Consider the following 23,028-nt stretch of genomic DNA (forward strand, 5'->3'; position numbering starts at 1 on the left):
GGCATTTTGAACCTTGGCTCAATTGTTTACTAGATTTATGGCTATGGACAAGTCATTTAACATCTCAGAGTCTCAGTTTTTAAATTTATAAAATAGAGTTAATAATAGTTTGTTTCTACCTCATATAGTTGATATTGAGGTAAAGTGCCTAATATTTAATAAGGGCTCACAAAAATTATTATTCATTCATTTATTCGAACAGCATTTTATTGATGATCTACACATGCCAAGAACAGTGTTGAGCCCTGGGAATACAAAGATGAATAATAAAAACTCCTTGAACCAATTATAGCCCCGATTCTGTTATCTGACCCTTTAAGACCCAGATTCTAGCTTGCTAGTATAAAGAATAATACCTTTTCACTTTCCATCCACCAAGCACTACTATATAGAGCTTTCCATGCTGTTCATTCATTTATTCGTCATTACTGATGCCTACCATGCATTGGGGATATAAGAATGAACAAGAAATAATCACTATCCTCAAAAAGTTCCCAGTGTAGTAGGTGAAAAGGCACATCGAGTCTGTGATTGTGATGAGCGTAATGAATGTTCTAATGTGCTATAGAATTACACAGAGGAGGAAACAGCTAAACTGTCTGAGCTGGGGTTGGGTAGCTTCCAAAGGCAGCTTCAGAGAGGAGGAGATCCTTGAGCTGGATTTCAAAAACTGACTGTGTTAGCATACGGTATTTGTTTTTCTCTTTCTGACTTACTTCACTCTGTATGACAGACTCTAGGTCCATCCACCTCACTACAAATTTCATATGGAATCTAAAAAAAAAAGAAAATGGTTCTGATGAACCTAGGGGCAGGACAGGAATAAAGACGCAGACGTAGAGAATGGACTTGAGGACATGGGGAGTGGGGAGGGTAAGCTGGGACGAAGTGAGAGAGTGGCATGGACATATATACACTACCAAATGTAAAATAGATAGCTAGTGGGAAGCAGCTGCATAGCACAGGGAGATCAGCTCGGTGCTTTGTGACCACCTAGAGGGGTGGGATAGGGAGGGTGGGAGGGAGACGCAAGAGGGAGGGGGATATGGGGATATATGTATACATATAGCTAATTCACTATGTTATACAGCATAAACTAACACAACATTGTAAAGCAATTATACTCCAATAAAGATGTTAAAAAAAAAAAAAAACTGACTGTGGTTTTCCTAGGAGACTGGGGATGGAATGAGTGAAAGGGAGGATAATCCCCTTAGAACCCACCCCACCCCCGGCCCCCCACCCAGAGGAAAGGGCACAGGAGGAGATGAGGTAGTAAAGGCAGGTGGTTACTTTGTATGTCATTGCAAGGAATTTGAAAATTATCATGAAAATGATTGGAAGATACTCAGGGGTTTTAAGCCCCAATGTGAGAGCAAGTTGGGCTTTGAGGGAATGTATTTCTCTAAACACCTAGAGGAGGAGCAATCCCTGACAATGCCTGGACACACGGTTGACGTGATCAATAGTTAATGGTTGGTGATTGGGTCCATCTGGGTCCAAATAGATACTCGAATGAGGGGATTCTCTGTTCTCTTTACACAACCTTTGAAGAATTACCCTCATAGTCTCAGAACTGAGGGTAGAACGGGATCTTCCACCGTGCTATACTATCAGCAGGATAGAGGAAGATGAAGGAATTTGAAATCTGGGCCTTGGTCTGGGAAGGAATAGATTTTAATTTCATGAGCTGGCTTTGAATCTCAAATGGGTGACCTGTCGTTTTGCTATCATAATTGCCCCACTTCTTTACTAAAAAGTATTGCAAGATCAATGCCCCACACTCACACTTTCTCATTAAGGCCCAAACACTGATATACTGGTCCAGAATCTGCAACACCTTTCATGACTTTCTTTGGAAGCTCTTTAAAAAAGTAGGCTGGTAGGTTGCTGCCATTGTAGGTGACGGAGTCACAGGTCACGATTCCTGGGTAGTACATCATCATCCTGGCAGCTATGTTGACTTTCTGACCAATGACTATAATAGGAAGGAGAGAGAAAGGCAAAGAGCCGGGAGAAAACAGCCATTGAACTGAGTGTAATCTGAGGCATACTGTCCCCAAACGGCATTGTTACCCTTTACTCCCTTTGCCTCTCATGGATGACACAGCAATCTCACCTTCAACTACCCAGATTCAGCCAATGGCTATTTTAGAATATATAGGGAGTTAACTCATTTAGCCACCTGGGAGGCTAAGGGGATGATCTGCTCAGGGATAGCAGGACCCTGAATATGGAGAGGATTCTGTTAAGTGGGATGGTGGACAGGGTCTGAGGGCCCTCAGATGAGGTATACTTGGTCTTCTGCTACAAGAGAGATAAGCACAAGCTTGGGCCTGGAACGGTGGTCTCCAATTGGGTCTGCATGTTCCCGTGTATGAGCCTTCATTTAATTTTTTAAGAGTGAGTAAATGGGGCTGGAAGGAGTGTGTGTGTAGGATTGGTTTAGGGGATATTGTAAGAGGTAATACACTTTAGTGCACAGAGTCTGAAACCAGGTTATGCAGGTTTGGATCTCAGCTCTACCTCTGCTATGTGTAAATTACTTGGGCAAAATACTTGAACTCTTCCATGCCTCAGTTTTCTAATCTGTAAAATGGGGTTGATAATAGTACCTCTCTCAGAGGGTAGTTTATGAAGATTAATGACTTAATACACATAAAGAACTTTGAGAAGTGCTGGGCTGCTAGTAAGCCCTCAGTTAATAATACTACTAATTAGGTATTAAATGTTGCACTTTGACATAAACTTGAATATTCCTGATTAAGATATTCATTTTTTAAAAACAGTTTATTATGGGGAAATTTGACCATACAATAAAGCATGGTATCATGAGTCTATATACCCATCACCCAGTCCCCAAAACCATTAACCCGTGGCCAATCCCGCTCCATCCCCATTCCCATCCATTCTCCACCCTGTATTATTTTGAAGAAAATCTCAGACGTCGTATCATTTCAGACATAACTATTTCAGTTTTATATGTATTCAGTATTTTAGATGTATTATTTCTGAACATTTAAAACCGTAATAGGATTGAAGAGGAAAGAGCAGTGAAATCTTGAGATAACACCTACTTATTTCCTTTTGAGATTAGTACTATTTATCAGTAATGCCAATATTCATAATTTTTAAGAAGCAGTCCTGGGGCTCCCCTGGTGGCGCAGTGGTTAAGAATCTGCCTGCCAATTCAGGGGACAGGGGTTCGAGACCTGGTGCAGGAAGGTCCCACATGCCACGGAGCAACTAAGCCTGTGCGCCACAACTACTGAGCCTGTGCTCTGTGCTCCGCGAGCCAGAGCTACTGAGTCCACGCGCCTAGAGCCTGTGCTCCGCAACAAGAGAAGCCACCGCAGTGAGAAGCCCGTGCACCACAACGAAGATCCAAAGCAGCCAAAAATAAATAAATAAATTAAAAAAAAAAAAAAGAAGCAGTCCTAACCTATCCCAAGAATTAAGAGGAGTAACTGTTTAATGTGAACAGAAAATTAACATAAAGGCCCATCGTCCCACGAGCTTATGGCCCCCCATGGGTCCCCTCCAATGACTGCATATTTCTTATACTCAATCATAGCCCCAGAAATGCATATTTGCAATCATTGAGTTGTCAAGAGGCAAAGCTATATGGCTTGGTTCCATCTGGAAGACTGTAAACTTTCTGAAGGCAGGGCCCATGTCTCAGTTATTTTTGTCCTTCCTCCCACCAAGCCCAGTGGCAAGGCACAGTGTTTGCTGAAAGGAAGATGGAGATAAGTTAGCCCAGCACACCTGTGTACTCGTGCCTCACAGAGTGTCCAACGATTCCGCAGAAGACAATCCCGCTGGCCACGCCGATGGAAACAGTGCTGGCTCCGGGCAGAAAGAGAGTTGTGAAGAAAGAGGCAAAGACAATGAGCACAGAGAAGGCAGGGAGGGTGGGGACAAGGTGATGAATGGGATGGGGGAGGGGTGGGAAAGGATTTTCAAGAAATAACTCTCTTCCCTTTGTAGTTAGGTTAGGGCAATTGTACATGGCCTGGCGATGTAAAGGAGGGGCAGTTTGTGACAGAGAACTAAGTTCTTAGAAGTGATCACTCAGTTCACTTTTCTGCTATTTTTAAGTATTCATCTGAGCTATTTTTCTGGAAAATAAGCTCATCACCCCAAATGGACTTTCAATATAGAATGACTTTGAATAAACAATTTTAACTATCTTTTGTGATTGCTAGAAGAACAAGGTCATTGTTTTGAAAGGAAGTAACTCCGTGTGTGGCATCAAAAGCTAACTTTGCTAATGCATCCAGATGACTAGAGGCTGAGAAGGTGGGATATTTAGGGCAAGGGGTGGTACCTGTTAGAGTAGACCAGAGTGGGCCGCAAGTAGGGTCACTGGGGTGCTCAGTCTGGGGGAGCCTGAGGGCACTGGGCTCTTGGACAGCCGGGGTTGAGGATGGTAAACATTATCTTGACAGTTTTACTCAGTGGATCATCTTGAGGCCAGATCAGTATATAAATTTCCAACCCAAGGACTTACTTTATCTCCTAGTTATTAAAAATCAACTCAGATCTCCAACATAGTTGGGAGTGCGACCTCTACCAGAAAGTAAGCCAGAGTAGAGAGAGACAACTCAGTTAGACTCTCTCTGGTACATCTGGACCTTTTAGGAGTATCTTTTCTCCACCTGGCCTTGACCATCCCCTGTCTGACTGCGTCAGGGCTGGGTTTGCTCACCCTACCTGTACATTAGGTGAGTAATGAATGCAGACATAAGGGCACCCAGGCAAGGACAGCCTTCTCCTGCCTTCCTCTTCCCTGACACTTGTCCTATCTCCCCATATCCTACAACAGGGTCAGGGACCAGACGAAATCAGGGTCTGGAAACACTCACTGGATCTTGTGGACCTGAGAGCAGAAGTCAAATATATCCACAGCACTTTCCAAGGCATGAGTGACCTCATCAGGTGCCTTTTCCCCGGGAAAACCAAAGACACAGAGAAAGGAGCAGCCCTGTGAGGGAGAGAATCAGCAAGCACAGCTGGTGGACAGTCAGCTTTAAACTGGACCAGCTAGAAGGCCCAGTGGAGGGGGGGCAGCAATTTTCACTCTCTGAAACAAATTTCATCATGATTTCTCTCACACCCATTTTATTTTTAGCAAACTTCATGTAACTTCTAGTGCATCATCAACAGTAGGGCTTGATCCTGAGAGGGGCTTGATTTTGCTCTAGAGATAGTGGGTTGTACTGAGCTATTTGTGTGCACCCTCCTCTCCTGTGGCCAAGGTCTTGGGCTGCAAGGTACTAAGTTTAAGGCCAAGAAGCAGCACAGAGCAAAAGGTACCAGCTCTGGAATCAGAAAATCTGTGTTCTCAGGCCACTTCCCAAGTGTAGAAACTTGAACAAGTCAATTATACTCTATGAACTTCAGTTTATGAATCTGAAAATGGGTATAACCTAGACTTGCTGAGGTTGGTTTGGCTACTGAAAATATTAATATATTATATATACATATTCACACATATATACACATATACCTTATAAACTCTAAAGTTCTTTTCAGAAATTGTTATTATTCATTTTTCTTAAGGATAAAGGCTTAAGCTGGTAGTGGTTTTTCTCGCAAAAAGTTAACTCTTTCAAGCAGAGAGTAAACTCTAAAACTTGGCACTTTTACTACCAGTCCCTTAAAAAATGATCTCAGACACTGTTTTCTGTAAGAAAAGGGCATAATGAATAAGGCCCAATGAGTTAAAAATTTGAGTCTTTGTATGTTATATCCTGATAAAATGCAAAAGAACAGTAAAATGCCTCCATTTCTTCAACCCTCTCCAAAAAGAAGCTGACCAAGATTCAAATCCTAATTGGCGCTGGGTTCTGTTGGGATGTGCGAGGGGAGCCCTGAATCCAGGTCTGTGAAGAGACTAGAGGGCAGCCCCTTTGGGGCCACTGGTTGGTCTGCTTTGCCTGGAAAGTCTGCCTAGTGGCTTGGGAAGGTCTTACGCTGGCAGTGAGACTAGCATCTCTCATCTGCTGAGTGCTGACGTGAACTAGGCATTGCAACAAGCGCTTCACACATATATTTTTTAAAACTTCCAACAATCATTTGAGGCAAATACTATCCCCATCTAAATAATATCCCTATTTTTATTGAGGAACAAACCAAGTCTCAGAGAAGTTCAATGACTTGCTAAGGTCACACAGCTGGGAATCGTTGGAGCCAGGAACTGTCTCTCCAGGAATTGTCTGGAGTGTCTGTTAGACACTGAAGACTGTTCTCTTAGGTTCTATGCTCTTTTCTGATGATACTCATGAATGAATATGGAAGAAAGTACTAGAGCACACTGTGCTGGAGGGCCCCACTCCCTCAGAAGCACAGAGTTTATTTTTCCTACAAAGAATTTGTTCTTTCTGCCTGGTTCTGGGACAACGTGTGTGAGTTACCCATCTCTGCAGCCCTAGCTTGCAGTGGCTATGAAATGCTCAATAAGTGCTTACTGAATGAGTGAATGAATGAGTGTGGGGCAGTAATTGAGTGCCCTGCTCTTAAGATACAGAAACACCTGAGATGGGGAGTCAATTCTCAGGAGCACTTCTGTGATAAGTCATCACATCATTTTTCTCTGAATTGAGTAAGAGCAGATTGAAAACACTGAGAGCTAGATGTGACACCCACCACCACACCCACCCCAACTGATTAAGAAACTGAAAGGGGAACGGGAAGTGTACATATGGCAGGTGGAGATTATTGGAAGTTACAGCTTCTGGGGTATGACGGTTACTAGAAACCTGACCTAAAATCTCTGGGAGATGCGTTATACCCTGGGTTGCAGATGTACGTATGTATCGTAAAAGCTAGTTGAACACAGTGGTTAAGAGCACAGACGAAGAAGGCACATTACCTGGGTTTGAATCCCAGTCCCCCATTTAATCTCATCTTGTCTCAGTATCCTCATCTCTCCCTAAACCTCCTCATCTGTAAATTGGGGACAATAAGAACAGTACCTACCTCTTAGAGTAGTCATGAGGAGAAATGAGTAAAATATGTAAAGTGTGGACAACAATGCCTGGCACATAGTGAGTGCCATATCCACCATGTAAGCTGTAATTATAACTATGAATAAAGACTGATAGTTCTAGGTTAAAGGTGTCTATTCCCTCCCTCTACCCCATGTCCATAGACACGAATGCTAACCTTAAATTATTGGTAGGTACCTACACCTTTAGTGGGAAATTTACCTTGTCAAACATGAAGACTTTGTTGATTTGGCCTCGGAAGACCCTCAGGACAGAATTAATGTGCACGCAGGCATCCTGGATGGCTGAGCCTATGACTTCTGCTTTGTCTTGTTCCTTAAACATCAGGTTCACAAACACGATCGTCACTGGGCGAAGCTCAGACAAATAGCCCCGAAGCTGTTTGTCATCAATCTGCAGTTTAGAGGGAAGCTTTCCTTAACATGTGTCCTTGGCAGTGGATCTTTCCTCCCAATATCACCCCTACACCCAAAATTATCACTGGGGTAGAACTAGCCTTTTGAGATTCTCTAGGGAAGCTGAAGCTATCAAAGTTGGGAGGTACAACACAGAAGAGGTAACCCAAAGTAAAAAAGATGGAAATGGAATGGCCTTTCAAAATCTCTTCCAATGGGAACCTACACACCTGCTCATTTTTGGCCAGACACCACTCCCTTGCCCCATCTGCTATCTCCCTCATGCCAATATGAGCCATCACAATAAAAAAAGGACTGCTGTTCTTTTGGCTCCCTTACAATGTAGGAATAAGAATAGCATTCTATGTAATTCAACCTTATATTTTCATAGTAAGGTACCTTCCAGAATATTTTCATATTCTATGCTATTTTATCCTCAAATGAAATAAAATCAGCATTATTATCCCCATTTTACTAATTAGATAACTGAGAGATGGAGAAATAACATAATTTCCCCAAGTCACATGGGGAAACAGTAGCAAACAAAAATGCAAATCTACAGACTTCTAGTCCAACATTCCATTTATAACATTCCCCTGCCTTTTGGGGTGGTATATTTCATTCAGCTCCCATCTTTTCTCTAAGTCTATCCACAACAGGCACAGGGAAAGGAAAGGAGGGTGTTCCCAAATTCTCCCTGCCTATATCATCAGCCCTGAATTTTGTTAAATTAACTGCATAGCAAACCAATGGGGGAGAATCACTGCATTTTTTTCTCCCCCAAAGAGCACAAAAGTGTCAAATTCTCCGTTGGCTATATGAAACACATCTTCTGGATGAAAGAGGAAATTGTGTATAGGGAATCTTGCAGCCAGTTGTGTATAGGGAATCTTGTAGGCTGAGACAGTCTTGGTTTCATGTAATTTGAGATTTTTCATAAAAGATAATTTAATAATTTCTAACTCACCAATATGATAATTTTCTCTGATTTTTCAAATGAATTTCTTAAATAAGTGTCAATAATTAATATTAAATACATAATTTTAAATATGTTAAATAAATAAATTAATTAAATAATTAAAATTTTATTCTATCAGGCCATGTGTTCTGAGTTTTGGTTTGGAAAATGCAACCACATCTCTGTTCTTTTTTTTTTTTTTAAACATATCTTTCTATTATATGCCTACAACTCTCTGTTTTGTTCTACTTTGAATTTTTAGGGGTGCTTTTTATTTTTTAATTATTATTATTTTTTAAATTTATTTTATTTATTTATTTTTGGCTGCGTTGGGTTTTCATTGCTGCGCTCGGGCTTTCTCTAGTTGCGGCAAGGGCTACTCTTTGCTGCAGTGCATGGGTTTCTCATTGTGGTGGCTTCTCTTTGCTGCAGAGCACAGGCTCTAGGCGTCCGGGCTTCAGTAGTTGTAGCGCGCACACTCAGTAGTTGTGGCTCGCAGGCTCTAGAGCGCAGGCTCAGTAGTTGTGGCACACAGGCTAAGTTGCTCCGCGGCACGTGGGATCTTCCCGGACCAGGGATCGAACCCGTGTCCCCTGCATTGGCAGGTGGATTCTTAACCACTGCGCCACCAGGGAAGTCCCCACATTTCTGTTCTTGAAGTACAGGGACAGGCCTTGGTAAAGCTGTACAAGGTTTCTCATTTGCCTCCTTTCAGCCCCCTTAGCTGTTATATCTTCAGCTGGTGTTCGTCATTCCTACCCACAATTTTCACAGTGACTCACAGAGTCTTACATATCCCATTCCTGTAGACCTTGCTCTCAGCTGGTAGCAGCTGAAGAAGCATAATGTGTTATATCTCTTAGAGGGAGGGAGGGGAAGAGGGGGTGGCTCTCTTGAGCTTCAAAAACCTTGAAGAGTCGAACAATTGCAGGCACTAAAGGCAGTGTTTCTAAATTGAGCAGAATGTGGAGGGGTGCATTCTGATAGCTCTTCAACCCACACTGTGAAGGCAGCTGCCCACTGATCAGGCTTGTCCTACAAAGATTTCCTTTAGGGCACAACTGCATTTTGATGGGATTAAGAATTAAAACAGCCATATATTAGAGGCAGTGTATAGCCTGTGCAAAAAATGTAGGGTTCAGAGAGAACAGGGTTCAAATCCTAGCCACATTTCCTACTTTACAACCTCAGGAAAGTTCACGGTATCCTTCTGGGTCTCAGTTTTCTCACATATAAGGGATAAAGATATCTGCCAAGGATTGTGAAGAATAAATATATGAAAGGGTAGAGGGACTTCCCTGGTGGTGCAGTGGATAGGACTCCGAGCTCCCAGCTCAGGGGGCCTGGGTTCAATCCCTGGTCAGGGAATTAGATCCCACGTGCATGCTGCAACTAAGAGTTTGCATGCCACAACTAAGGAGCCCGCCTGCCACAACTAAGACCCGGTGCAACCAAAAAAATAAATATTAAAAAAAAAAGGTGAACCAGTTGGCTATAAATGTAGTTCAAATATATGTAGGCTATAAAAAAAAAAAAGAAAGAAAGAAAGAGTAGAATATCCGGCATATGATGAGTGCTCAGAAACAGTTATAATTTGCACAGATTAATGCATTTGAGAGAACCTAGATCTAAGCAAATGCAAAGGGAAAACTTTGGGGGCTGGAGGTAGTTCTGATAGTTCTAATTATCTGTATTAATTTTCAAAGTTTAAGATCCAATTCAAGTGACTTAAGAGAAACAATATCATTCACTTGATGTCTTTCTGCTATGTGGCCTATAGAAAGGGTAACCATATGTTCTTATATACTTGGGACAGTTTCAGTTTGCCCAGTTGTGTAAGGCAACACAGTCCTAGTTTACGCCTGTTGTCACAGTGTAATTATGAATAATGCCCCTTTAACTCTTAAAAGTATCCTGATGTGAACAATAAACTTTTCGGTCACCTAGACATGGAGAATGTCAGCCCCACCTCTTTTTACTTCAATGAAACATTTTACAAGCTACTGATTTTCTTGATCTTAACAGCTGTCCAAGATCCCTGACACCCCAAAAGCCAATAAATTAAAACATGAAAATACCTGTTTCAATATGCTTTCCATCACATACTTTTGTAGGGACAACTCCAGTTCAGGATCGGACTCCAGCATGCAAGCAAGCCTCAGGAGGTCTAAGAGGGCAGAAGGAGGGGCAGGCTCAGAAAGGGAAGCTTGGCTCTGCAGTGCTAGAGAGAGGCACCTCCCAGTCCCCATTCCCTTGGGCAGTGGTCTTCACTGTTCAGTCAGGACACTCTGGGCTACCTAGTGGCCAAATAGGGCCAAGGGAAATCCAATGAGAAGTTCTCAGAAGTTGCGGGTTTCCCAAAATTCAGTGGCGTGTAGCTCAAAACCCTGTTCTAATTGTCATCACTCTTCAGAACTTAAGGAGACTTTCACCTCCATACTTGAGCTAAAATTCTTGCCACAGGTGATGGGAATGGAGAGATGAGGGAATGCCAATGGAGGACAATGGTGACAGAATGTAGGGGATGACAGAGTTGAAAGAGCAGCACAAATAAGATTCAGGACACTGGCTTCTGATCTCAGGTTTGATACCAACTCACTGTGTGACTCTGGACAAGTCACTTCACTGCCTTGGTTGACTCCTACTTCCTTGTCCAGGGAAAAAAAGCACTGGGGTTTCATTATCTCTATGGTTCTCATTACTATAATGGTTGATAGTTCCATACTCTAAAATAGACTGATAGTAGGTGGTAAGAATGAGTTTGAAGAAATCAAAAAATGAGGGAGAAAGAAAGGATGATAGGCTTTTAGCAGGGAATAAAATAATGATAATGTGAAAAAAAATAGTTGAAAAATAACAATGGAGTCTGAAAGGGATACAAATTAAGAAGAAAATTTAATTTTAAAGTCTTTATGGAATATATTCAAAACCTAGTATATTTAAAACACCATGCTAGGCACTGTGTGGGGAAAAAAAGTCATTAGGAAACTTGGACTTTTTCCTGGAGGCACTGACTTATGGACATTCAAGTATAATATTTTTAGAAAATTTAAATAGAAAAAAGGCCAAATGGGCTAAAAGATTATAAAGACCAGAGAGATTCAGAGGAGGCAGGGGTCTAGACAAACTGGTTTAATCTGAAAAGGGTTCAAAGGAGAACTAGGAATTTTACTCAATCTTGAATGACTTATAGCTTTTTACTAGAAGGATTGAGGAGGGCATTCCTAGCAGAGGGAACCAAGTTGGTTAAAGTCAAGAATGAGCACAGTATGTTACTCTAGTCTGGCTGGAGCCCCATGTGAATATTGGAGATTAACAAGAAATGACACTAAATAGACTGTGGAAAAAGGCAAAGAGCTCAGGAAGAGAGCAGGAGTTGTAAAGGTCTAGACCATTACAGTGGCAATGGTTATGGAGACAAAACTTATAAAGAATTTGGCTGGTTTTTGTTTCTGGTACCTGAGAGTAACTTCTAAATCTTTGGGATTTCCCAGTTAATAGGATTGTCTCTGTTATTCACTGTGGGCCCTTTGGACCACACCTGAATTTATGCTAATGAGATGATTCAGGATAGGGGTCTATCTGGAAAGACCAAGCATGTGATAAGAGGGTTGGGGATTTGAGCCAGGTGATTAGAGCCTGACCTCCAGGACTTCTGAGGAGGGAATGGGGACTGGAGATTTAGTTCAATTGCAAGGCCAATGATTCAATCAACATGCCTACTTAATTAAACGCCAGTAAAATCTCTGAACCCCCAAAAGCTTGGGTGAGCTTCCCTGGTTGGTAATCATACCTTGATGTGCAGGGAGAGTGATGTGTCCTGAGGATACAGAAGCTTCATGTTTGGGACTCTCCCAGACCTCACCCTATGCGTCTAGAGATAAATACAACACTGGTCTTCATTTGTATCCTTTACAACAAAGCCATAATTATAATCATAGCACTTTCCTGAGTTCTGTGAGTTATAGTGAATACTGAACTATAGTGAATTATTTATTGAACCTGAGAGCATTTTGGGAACCCTGGATCTGTAGCCAATTGGTCAGAAGTGCAGGTGGCCTGGTGATCTCAGAGCTTGCAGCTGGTGTCTGAAATAAGGAGAGTCTTATGGAGGACTCCACCTATCTATGCTAACTCCAGGTACTTAGCACCAGAATTGCATTGCAGTATTGCAGTGACCAAAATAAGGCCAGAAGAAGCTCTTTATTGAAGGCATCATTAAGATCTAGGAGTTGGGATGGGATACAACTCAAGGAGTATCACCAGACTTTCTCCATCTTTGGAGCTTTTGGGTTCTTGGTCTTTCCTGGTCAATTTTCCTACAGTTCCCCTCAGTGTCCCTCCCACCCCATTACCTACTGCAATTTTGTAAAATCACAGTCTACTATTTGTGATGTTCAAAATATTCAAGACCTACACATAAATGATGAGAAAGAAAATTGATTCAAAGATGTTTCTGAAGTTTCTAGTTTGGAGGAAGAAATGGTTTTTAGGGAAAGATAAGTAGCATAGAATTTAGACAATGTTGAAATAAATTTCTAGGCCCAAGATGGAGCTGTTCCCTGCCCAGGGTGCCATGTCAGCAAACCAAGACTTAGATAACACTTGTTTCCCTGTAAATGCTCCCCTTAACCAGAAATGCAATAATCTAGTCAGCCAATCCCCAAATGCCAAGCCAACTCTGGGCCTTCTCACCCCAAACAAGACTAACTATATGACCCCAGCCAATCAGATATTTTTCATTTGTCTCTTCCTTTATTTTTTATCCTATAAAATCTTCTTGCCCTCCGCACCATTTTGCAGAAGACTGTCTACTTCATGAAGTGTTAAAGTTTGTTTTGTATCACCTAAATTGTCCTGCTTTCTTCACTCTAGTCCCAGCCCTGTGGAGTCATGGGGAAATCCAGCATAGATGAATGGTTCCACAAAAGGTGGGTAGAGAAGACCAGACAGTCAAGGACAGATCCCTGAAATCATCAACATTTAAGGAATAGAAAGGGCACTGAAAATGGGTAGTTTGAGGGGTAAAAGCAAAACTAGGAAAGCATATTCTTGAAAGCAAAGAAAGAGGAGAAGGTAGTATCCAGAAAAAGAGAGTAATCTAAAGCCAAGCACCCAGTATGAGGCCTGAAGAGAGGTCAGCTGGTTTGGTAAGTTGATGGTTATTAGTGGCCTTGACATAAACAGTCTCAGTAGACAGGAGAAATGGACAGAAGCTAGATGGCAGGGGCTCAAGACTGACAAGTAGGTGAACACATGCCTCCTCACCTCTGAGGTGCATGTAATCAATGCTTATTAGATGAATAAATAAATGAGAGGATAGAAGAAGAGGCAGAGACATATAGATTACTATTCTGAGAAGTTTGGTGGTGAAGGTTAGAAGGGAAAAGTAGGGTTCATAGAAGTTTTATTTTTTTCTTTTATCATGGAAAACACTTGCAAATGTTTGGACAATGAGAGAAGGAGTCATTGCCAAGGGAGAGGTAGAGGACCTGAGGAAGGTTGTGGGGAATGGGAAGGAGGTCCCTTTTGTGTGCTGCTGGGACTGGGAGCTGTACTGAGGAGGCCAATTACTTGTAATGGAGCCCCTGGCATTGGTATAAGACCCTACTGACCAAGGGCTTTTGTCTATAGAGGGTACTTACTTTTGTGGTCACTAGAAGGATAATAATCCATGAAAGCCATACACTTTGTGAAAAATTCGTCAAAGTTAAAAGAAGCTGGTGGTTTTAAGAAATTAACCTAAATTGAAAAAAAAAAGAGAGAGAGAGAAGTTTTTGGTTATTCTGAGGGCTGTCTGGTCCTTTGAATGTAATTTCTCAACAGAAAGGGCAGGTTGTATGCTTTTGAATATCCAGGACATGATAAACAGAGACAGGCATACTTAAACAATGAAGAGATTTATCTGCATGTGACTACATTAAAAATATCTCCGATTGGCCATTAAAATCTCAATCTTTGGTATATACACAGAAGGCCATTTCAAGGGGCTGACCTGTATACTTTTCCAGTCTTAGAACTTTCTTCTTCTTTTTCTTATTCTTTTATACTATTTTAATTCAAATAAAGCCTGGTTAAACGGTACATCATTTCTTTCTTACAAGCGTAAAAAGACAAAGGGTGCTAATGCCGCAAAAAGGTATCAGGAACAGCACCAGTAATAAGATTCATATCAAGATCATGAACCCCAAGATATGATACATGGAGAATGGCACAACCTCATTTCTGTGACATTCTTGCCCCCCCAAATGGATAAACTTAGTCCAATAATGAGACACTATCAGGCAAAACCAGACAGAGGGACATACACTAAAATAACTGATTAATGCTCTTCTTACATGTCAAGGTCATAAAAGACAAGGAAAAACTAAAAAACTGTTTTAGAGATTGCAGGAGGCTAAGTAAAAATAACAAAATGTGGTGTGAGATCACGGATAGAATCCTGGAACACTCCACCGAGGACTTCAGTGGGAAAACAGGTGAAATCCAAATAAGGCCTTTAATTAGTGAGTAGTATTGCACTGATGTTAATTTTCAGGTTTTGACTCTTGCACTCTGGTTATGAAGAATGCTAACATTGGGAAAGCTGGGTAAGGGATATAGGGAAACACTCGTATTATTTTTGAACTTTCTTGTGAGTCTAAAATTAATTTAAAAATTAAAAACAATTTTTAAAGGTATAAGGAAAGATTGAAGAAGATGGGGAATGGGGGGCATTGCTATCAGCCAGCTAGGTCATGCAGCTGGGATGTGTATTACTGGGAGAATGAGTGGGGGAGGGCTGTGAGGGTTGTAGACTGAGGCATACCTAGTACATTGTGTGTTGGGGGGTGAGGGGGCTCTCACCTTCGCCTGCAATTCCATGTGTTCACTATCTTTTCTTTCTGTCTGCCAAGCAGTCTCATTCCTGGGTCATCTAGTAGCACAGCTCTGCCCCCTTTCTCTAATTGGCTATATCCCAAGGACAGTTCTGCTTATAGTTGGTCTTCAACTTAACTACAATGCTTTCTACTAGGCAGGGCCACAGGAAAAGTCTCTTCCTTCACTAATCTTTGCTGCCCCTGCTCACTTCCAATCCTCACCCTTGGTGATTCCTCACCCTGAGTTAGGAGAGTGTTGAGTAGAGAACCTGAAGACCAATGACAGCCATCAAAACTACAACCCTCTGCTCCTAGGGAATAGCCAGGAGACTCTTCCTTTCATTAAGCAAGGGCATTAGTCCCCCCAAAGGCCTCCATACCCAAATTTCACATCCTTAGTTACCACGGAGAAGCCTGATCATTTCCTCTTGAACTCACCAGCCTTGCTTCCTCCCAGAGGAGGTGTTCTGGATCAATACTTTATTTATTTATTTATTTGGCTGTGTTGGGTCCTCGTTGCTACGCACAGGCTTTCCTCTAGTTGCAGGGAGCGGGGGCTACTCTTCATTGTGGTGTGCAGGCTTCTCATTGAGGTGGCTTCTCTTGTGGCAGAGCATGGGCTCTAGGCGCCTGGGCTTCAGTAGTTGTGGCATGCAGGCTCAGTAGTTGTGGCTCACGGGCTTAGTTGCTCTGTGGCATGTGGGATCTTCCCGGATAAGGGCTCGAACCCGTGTCCCCTGCATTGGCAGGCGGATTCTTAACCACTGTGCCACCAGGGAAGTTCCTGGACCAATACTTTTTAATCTAACCCAGATTGACCCCATCCGAGTCTCCAGCCCGGAAGCTTCATGGAACCAGTGGCTTCCCAGTGGTTTTTCTGACAGGAGGCCCCTGGCATAGACTGGCAGAACTTTCTGCAAGTGACAGGATCACACCTACCTTAACTGCTCTCTGATCTGGAATCCTCTCAATTTCAATCATGCTCCGGTCACAGAGCTGCCAGCAGTTTGGCGATAGAATGACATCATTCATCTGCGCCATGTTCTGCGCCAGACGCACATCATCCACCGCCTGACCAATCACCAGAAAGTAGTTTCGAGTTTCATCTCCAAAGACCAACATGGTGATGTGGCCGGCAGCCAGGCCTGGCAAGAAGGCAAGCAATGGATTTGCATGAGAAGTTCTGGCTTAGTCCCCAGCAGCATGGGTTCTTGGACAAATCAGAATCTTGAGCATCCCAGAGCAAAATCTAGTTTCTAAAATTTTACATGGAAATCAGAGCAGTCTATTCTGGGTCTGGCCCTTCCCAAACTCCTTTTCTCCCAAAGCTAGCAAGTTACCTACTTGTTTTCACCTTTCTATGACATTTAGCTCCCTAGATGGCCCTATCAGTCCCCAAAGTTATTTTATCTTTTCTTCAATTTATTTATACTTTGACTTATTTACACTTCTTATTTATACAGAGGACAGTTTTAATGATTTCTGTTTGGGAACAACTTGCATTTTATCAGAGATTGAGGCTCTAGCTGAAAAGAAGCACTTAGGGTGGAATTTCAGGCAACAGCCAGAGAAGAAAAGGTAGGGGAAAGGAACAGGCATTTTGACTGTCAAGTTCTATCCCAAGAATGTGCCCTCCAGTTGTTTTCCAGTTGGGAGCTGAAGGTTTTGGTACCAAAGCAACAGAAGAGAGAATGTTGTAAAATATGACATGTATACGAAATGTATGTTTACATGAACTGTAAGTGATACAGAGTTCTTTTAAATGACTATAATTAACATAATCAAAATTTGTTTTTTATCTTTGCTCTCTGTCATGCTGATTTGTCAAAGCTGATTTCCCCTGATATATACATATGGTTTGTTTTCCCTCTGAAACATACTGATGCTTAGGCTCATTAAAAGAAAAGTTACTGCAATAGAAATAAAAACAAAAATAAACAAATGGGACCTAATCAAACTTACAAGCTTTTGCAGAGCAAAGGAAACCATAAAAACAAACAAACAAACAAAAAACAGAAAAGACAACCTACGGAATGGGAGAAAATATTTGCAAATGATGTGACAGACTAGGGCTTAATCTCCAAAATATACAAACGGCTCATACAACTCAACAACAAAAAAACAAACAACCCAATCGAAAAATGGGGAGAAGACCTTAAGAGACATTTCTCCAAAGAAGACATACAGATGGCCAGTAGGCACATGAAAAGATGCTCAACATCACTAATTATTAGAAAAATGCAAATCAAAACTACAATGAGGTACCACCTCACACCAGTCAGAATGGTCATCATTAATAAGTCTACAAATAACAAATGCTGGAGAGGGTGTGGAGAAAAGGGAACTCCTACACTGTTGGTGGGAATGTAAGTTGGTTCAGCCACTATGGAAAACACTGTGGAGGTTCCTCAGAAAACTAAAAATAGAATTACCATATGACCCAGCAGTCCCACTCCTGGGCATATACCTGGACAAAACAATAATTCAAAAAGATACATGCACCCCTATATTCATAGCAGCACGATTCACAATAGCCAAAACATGGAAACAACCTAAATGCCCATCGACAGATGAATGGATAAAGAAGATGTGGTACATATATACAATGGAATACTACTCAGCCATAAAAAAAGAATGAAATAATGCCATTTGCAGCAACATGGATGCAACTAGAGATTATCATACTAGTGAAGTAAGTCAGAAAGAGAAAGACAATTACCATACGATATCACTTATATGTGGAATCTAAAATATGACACAAATGAACCTATCTACAAAACAGAAACAGACTCATAGACATAGAGAACAGACTTGTGGTTACCAAGGGAAGGACTGGGAGTTTGGGATTAGCAGATGTAAACTATTATATATAGGATGGATAAACAACAAGGTCCTACTGTATAGCACAGGGAACTATATTGAATATCCTGTGACAAACCATAATGGAAAAGCATATAAAAAAAAGAATGTCTGTATGTGTATAAGTGATTCACTTTGCTGTACAGCAGAGATTGGCACAGCATTGTAAATTAACTATACTTCAATTTAAGAAATTTAAAAATAAATGAAATTAAATTAAAAAAAAAAAAGGAAAGGTACTGGAACCATTTCACTTCTCTAACAGCCAATCAGCATACACATGAAGGGTCCCCATCATTTCCAAGAAGGATAATATGTCAAAACTCTCTAGGTGTTAACTTGGAAAAATAAGATTCAGTATTATAACAACTTTGATTATTTTTTCAACAGAAGACTTAACTAATTTGGAAATTCTGAATAACATAAAGAAAACTGAGAAACAGTTAATTGGATAACCTCTGATCTTCTCATCATCTCTGATACTCGAGAATTACAAAGTTTACAAAGCTTAGTTAGGCAGAAGCTAACACCCACAGCAGCAGCTGTAACTCATCCTTTACACCTCTCAGAATCTCATTCCCCACCTGTGAAAGAGATCCTTTGATGCCTGTACCTCAGGACTGTGGTGAAGCGGAAATGACATAGTGTAATGTCTGCAACACAATTGTAAATATGTGTGATTGTTATTGTACGCGTGAATTTAAGAAGCCCTCTATTAAGTGGAGCTGTGTCGCAGGTTGAACTTTTAAGCTTTTCTTGCACATGATTCTCATGAAGTGGGGGAGGACCAGTCTTACGACATTGCTGAATCTATGTAATCACAAGCTGTTCCCTGTTGAGCTTAATGATACATATTGTTGACAGATAAAGACTATTTTGTGGAGTGGTGACTATGTGCCGGGTACTATACTAACCACTTAAATTTACTTTTTTGTAAGATTCTATGAGGTAGATATTAGTTCTTTTAACTGGTAAGTGAGGGAACCAAAATTCACATTCTGGTTAACCTAATCCAATGTTCAAGACAAGATGGTGGACCTGAGTCACAATGTTCTACTTTTTTCTCTTTAGGGGGGAGATGCCTCAGGAGTCAGGACCTATATCCAAATTGCTATAGCATCTCTTCTTTCTCAAGAGCTTACCTATCTTGACTCGGACATCCAGGCCTTCTTCAGACTCCTGGGTCTCAAACAATCCATGGATCTCCAGGCTACATTTAATTACCACCGTGATGATGTTTTTCAGTTGCCTCCGCTCCACCTTCCACAGGGCTAGCAGCGCATCACCTTGAAAAGGAAGACACACCAGAGGTCCTGCCCTGCCCTGGGGGTCAGTCTATTTTGTATGAAATCTGTACAGAATTACGCTTCAAACATTTCTCCACCCGGTCTGCTTGCCACTGCTTTCTCTGAGCTGCCTCCTTTGTCAGAGCACAGGCCCCTTGGCATTCCTTTCTTACCCCTGCTATGTCGGTAAGCCCCCATACCTGCAAATTTTAAGATGTCTCCTCCAAAAATCAACACTTCTGAGAAAAAAAAAAAGAAGGTAAAATGAGACTCTGGTTTCTTTTTTTCTTTTAAATTATATAAGTTTCAGGTGTACAGCATAACTTTGATTTCTTAAAGCTAATAAAAAGAATCTACTCTTCAACAGTGGGATAGAAATTAGGTCAAGAGAAGAGCGATTCAGAGAATAGGTTTATACTAAAGGTGTCATCTCAGACAAGGCATTTAAACCCATTTGAGTCTGTTTCCTCAACTGCAGAATGAGAACAGTGAACTAGATTATGTGCCTGCTCTGTTTTTGTGAATGGAAAAAGATAGGAACGAAGACGGTGGGATTGCTGAGGAGGCTTAAGGACAGCTACCCTACTCGCATGATAATGGGACATTCTTCACTGATCTATGTATGTTATGAGCAGGGACTTGAGTGAGCGTGGGTGAGTACATGAGTGACAGGACTCCATAAGAACTGAAAATCAGAAAAAAACCACAACTATGGTCAACTTGGGTTTTGTTTATTACCAATTTGCATTTTGTTTATTTGGGCTTTCTGACACAAATGGACATTTTTCCTCTTATTTCTGCATCATTGCAAATTTGTTCAGCACCGTTGTGCTGAGTGTAATGAAAAAAGGAATTAGATACACTTTCTGCTTTTAATGACAATCAAATTTTATCTAGTGGGTGATATTAAGATATTACTAGGGAACTCAGAGCCTGATAATAGACTAGACCTAAGGTTTACCTTAATAGAATAAATCCTTTTCTTCATGAATAGTTCGAATTAATAATGCAAACAAGTTGGTAGGCAGAGGTTGAAAAGGAGACCAAAGTTTCAGTCAGCTGGGAGTACTTCAGAATCCATTATTAGGACACAAATTACTGACAAGTTGATTATAAATCACTCATCTATTCATACCCTATTCTCTTAATGACTGTGTTTGAGTTATACTGATGCTAGCTTTTTAGAGTTATTGAATATAACTAAAAGAATTACTACTACAGTTCTTTTAAAAGTAGTCTCTAATTTAGTTTTGTAACTAATGCAAAACTAATCCCTCAAACAGTCTGTGTTAGTGAGGTTTGACAGCATTCCTTCATTTGTACTGTATTATATTTCAAAAAGACTGGTTTCATACACATTTCATGGGGACAGTGAGGAATGCTAAGCAACAGTACTTTATCAGGTTATAACCATCAAATACAGAAAAACAAGAAATTGAAATATGCTTAAGCCAGAAACCTCTGGGGACACTTACTCTCCACTATTGCACTTATATAGTGGTTGAGGATCTCCACCAATTGCTCAGCCCCTCTGTCCATGTACATGGCTGTGCTGAACTTCTCAGTCATTGCAGTAAAACCTGTAACAAATGTGCAGCTAGTTTCCTTGGGTGCTGGGAGGAACCAAACAGAGTCAGGAGAAGAGGACCACACTGGTGAGCAGTGGGTCTCAGCTTTTAAGAACTGGCAGGGTTTCTCTTAAGTGATCTATGTGGCTGGTCAAGTGTCAGATATTGGGCCTTCTCTATTTATTATTTTAGGGGTCAGGGAAAGGCACCAGATAACTCTTCCCTCCTAATTTCTCAACTTGTACAGGGATGACTGCAATTTCTTTAACTGGATATAGAACTTCCATTTCATGGTAATGAAAACTCATAAAATTCAAAGACTTCTGAAGAGGTGGCAAGTTTCCTGTTAAGCTGTAAACAACATCTGGAGAGGCCATTTCCTGAGGTCAATTTTGCCTGGGATGCTGTGGGGTGTGGGGGGTTGAGTCAGTTGGGACAGGGCCTTTGGAGCCTGAAGTTCCAGGCCTGGGACGTGGACATCTTAAAGATTTGCCCATTACTGGACATGCTGGGTAAAGGAAGAAGAAAGGGAGCCAGGTCCACAGGTTATCCCTCCTCCCTCCAGTTTTCTCAGTAGGAATATTTGCAGTAATAGCACAAAAAACCCGAAAATTCTCCCTCCGCTCTGCAGTCAAGCTCTGCATGTGATTCCGATTCAAGCCTGTTGTTCCCCCACATTAAACATCCCTTTTGCGCTTGCCTGAAATATCAACAAACATCAAGACTCCGTCAAAATAATCCACAGAAGGTCGCTCTGGAGAGAAATCTCCATAGACAATGAGGTCCGGTAAATGAGCTGCTATTTTGACGATGGCCCGATCCTGTGATTCATGTTCTCTTCGAGTGTTCATGTTAAGGCAGATGTTCAGGACTGTATGGTCACCGCAGACAGTCCCCAGATAGACCTTCTGGAAAGCAAAGCTGAGAATGGAGGCAATCTGACTTACATTCATTCACTCACTTTCCTATTTCTTTCTTCCCTTTTGCTTTGTCTAACCTGTGGACTGCTTATTTAAGTGGTTGAGGTGATAATGGCTGAGTTGTTGACCATGCATTTGCGTGAAGGGGTGAGCCCTCAGGGTGCAAGTGCTGTGGTAGAGGGGCCAGTAGCACTAATCCCTCCATCCAGGCCCCTTTTCCTTCTGTCCACATGTCCCCCCTTTCCCTCCCCCTCCCATTTGGTCTCTCATCTTTTCTCTCTCCATTTTGAAAATTAAAAGAGAAAGTGTAGACATGAGTTTATGTTTGTGAATATTTATATAAAGGTGAGTATCAAAGTGGAGTATTATATATAAGAAAGAGATTAAGTGTTTTAAGGTATAGGCATAAAGAAATAGAGGGAAAGAATTAAAAGGTGTGTGTGGAAGACTTTAAACTGTAAGTGGGAGGAAATACTGAAATTTTAATGTGTTACCCAGTTAGCTTTGAGAAAACTAGGATTTCCTAAGGCACTCATTTAGCTGCTGGGGCTGATGAAATGATCATGCCTGAATGTTGTAAAAATCATGCTCTACCACACTGAACAGGAATAGCATACCCAGTATTTTCAGAGCAATTCAAGTTCTTGGAATAAGTGATACAGATACTAAGTGAATTAAAAAAAAAAAAAAGAGGAACAGATACTCACCAACATGGAGGACGTGGCTAGTAATTTCAACCAAACATAGGTCATGTTGGGGTACATAAGAGTATTAGAAGGAAAAAGTGAGTTAACATATATCTTAGACTTTAGGAAAGCATTTTTTTTTTTTTAAATCAGGGAAAACATTAGTATATTAGTATATTTAACAAACAAAAAAACAAACCTTAAAATTGTTAGAAACCTCTAAAAATGGGTACTAAATATTAAGTATTAGATAATCTTTAAAAGGAAAAACCTTGGTAAATGCAAATGTTAAGAAGTGAACAAAAGGTAGAAGGAGAAGCATATAACTAAGGTTAAAAAAAAAAAAGAGTATCATTAAAACACAGCATATGCTAGGAACAGTCAATAGATGACAAATACATCAAATAAAAAATTTCAGAGAGTGAATTTGATAAATGCTATATGAATTTATCAAAGAAGGGTGTGAGAATTCCCAGAATGAAC

At 41.1% G+C, this 23,028-nt stretch overlaps 1 protein-coding gene across 1 annotated transcript in view; it reads right to left on the reverse strand.

Moving 5' to 3' along the window:
- ADCY10 (adenylate cyclase 10) overlaps positions 1-21,790 on the reverse strand; it is an 88,781-nt gene extending 66,991 nt beyond the window's left edge. Inside the window, exons 1-11 of the mRNA XM_007172463.2 lie at positions 21,640-21,790; positions 20,847-20,951; positions 19,572-19,610; positions 19,228-19,371; positions 16,166-16,371; positions 14,012-14,108; positions 10,445-10,533; positions 7,215-7,406; positions 4,869-4,987; positions 3,769-3,845; positions 1,789-1,978 (exon numbers count right to left, since the gene is read on the reverse strand). Of these exons, the coding sequence (XP_007172525.2) occupies positions 1,789-1,978; positions 3,769-3,845; positions 4,869-4,987; positions 7,215-7,406; positions 10,445-10,533; positions 14,012-14,108; positions 16,166-16,371; positions 19,228-19,371; positions 19,572-19,610; positions 20,847-20,951; positions 21,640-21,790 (1,409 nt within the window). The remainder of the gene's footprint in view (positions 1-1,788; positions 1,979-3,768; positions 3,846-4,868; positions 4,988-7,214; positions 7,407-10,444; positions 10,534-14,011; positions 14,109-16,165; positions 16,372-19,227; positions 19,372-19,571; positions 19,611-20,846; positions 20,952-21,639) is intronic.
- Positions 21,791-23,028: the final 1,238 nt, after the last annotated feature.

Source organism: Balaenoptera acutorostrata, chromosome 1, assembly GCF_949987535.1.
Source record: "Balaenoptera acutorostrata chromosome 1, mBalAcu1.1, whole genome shotgun sequence".
Lineage (NCBI taxonomy): Eukaryota > Metazoa > Chordata > Mammalia > Artiodactyla > Balaenopteridae > Balaenoptera > Balaenoptera acutorostrata.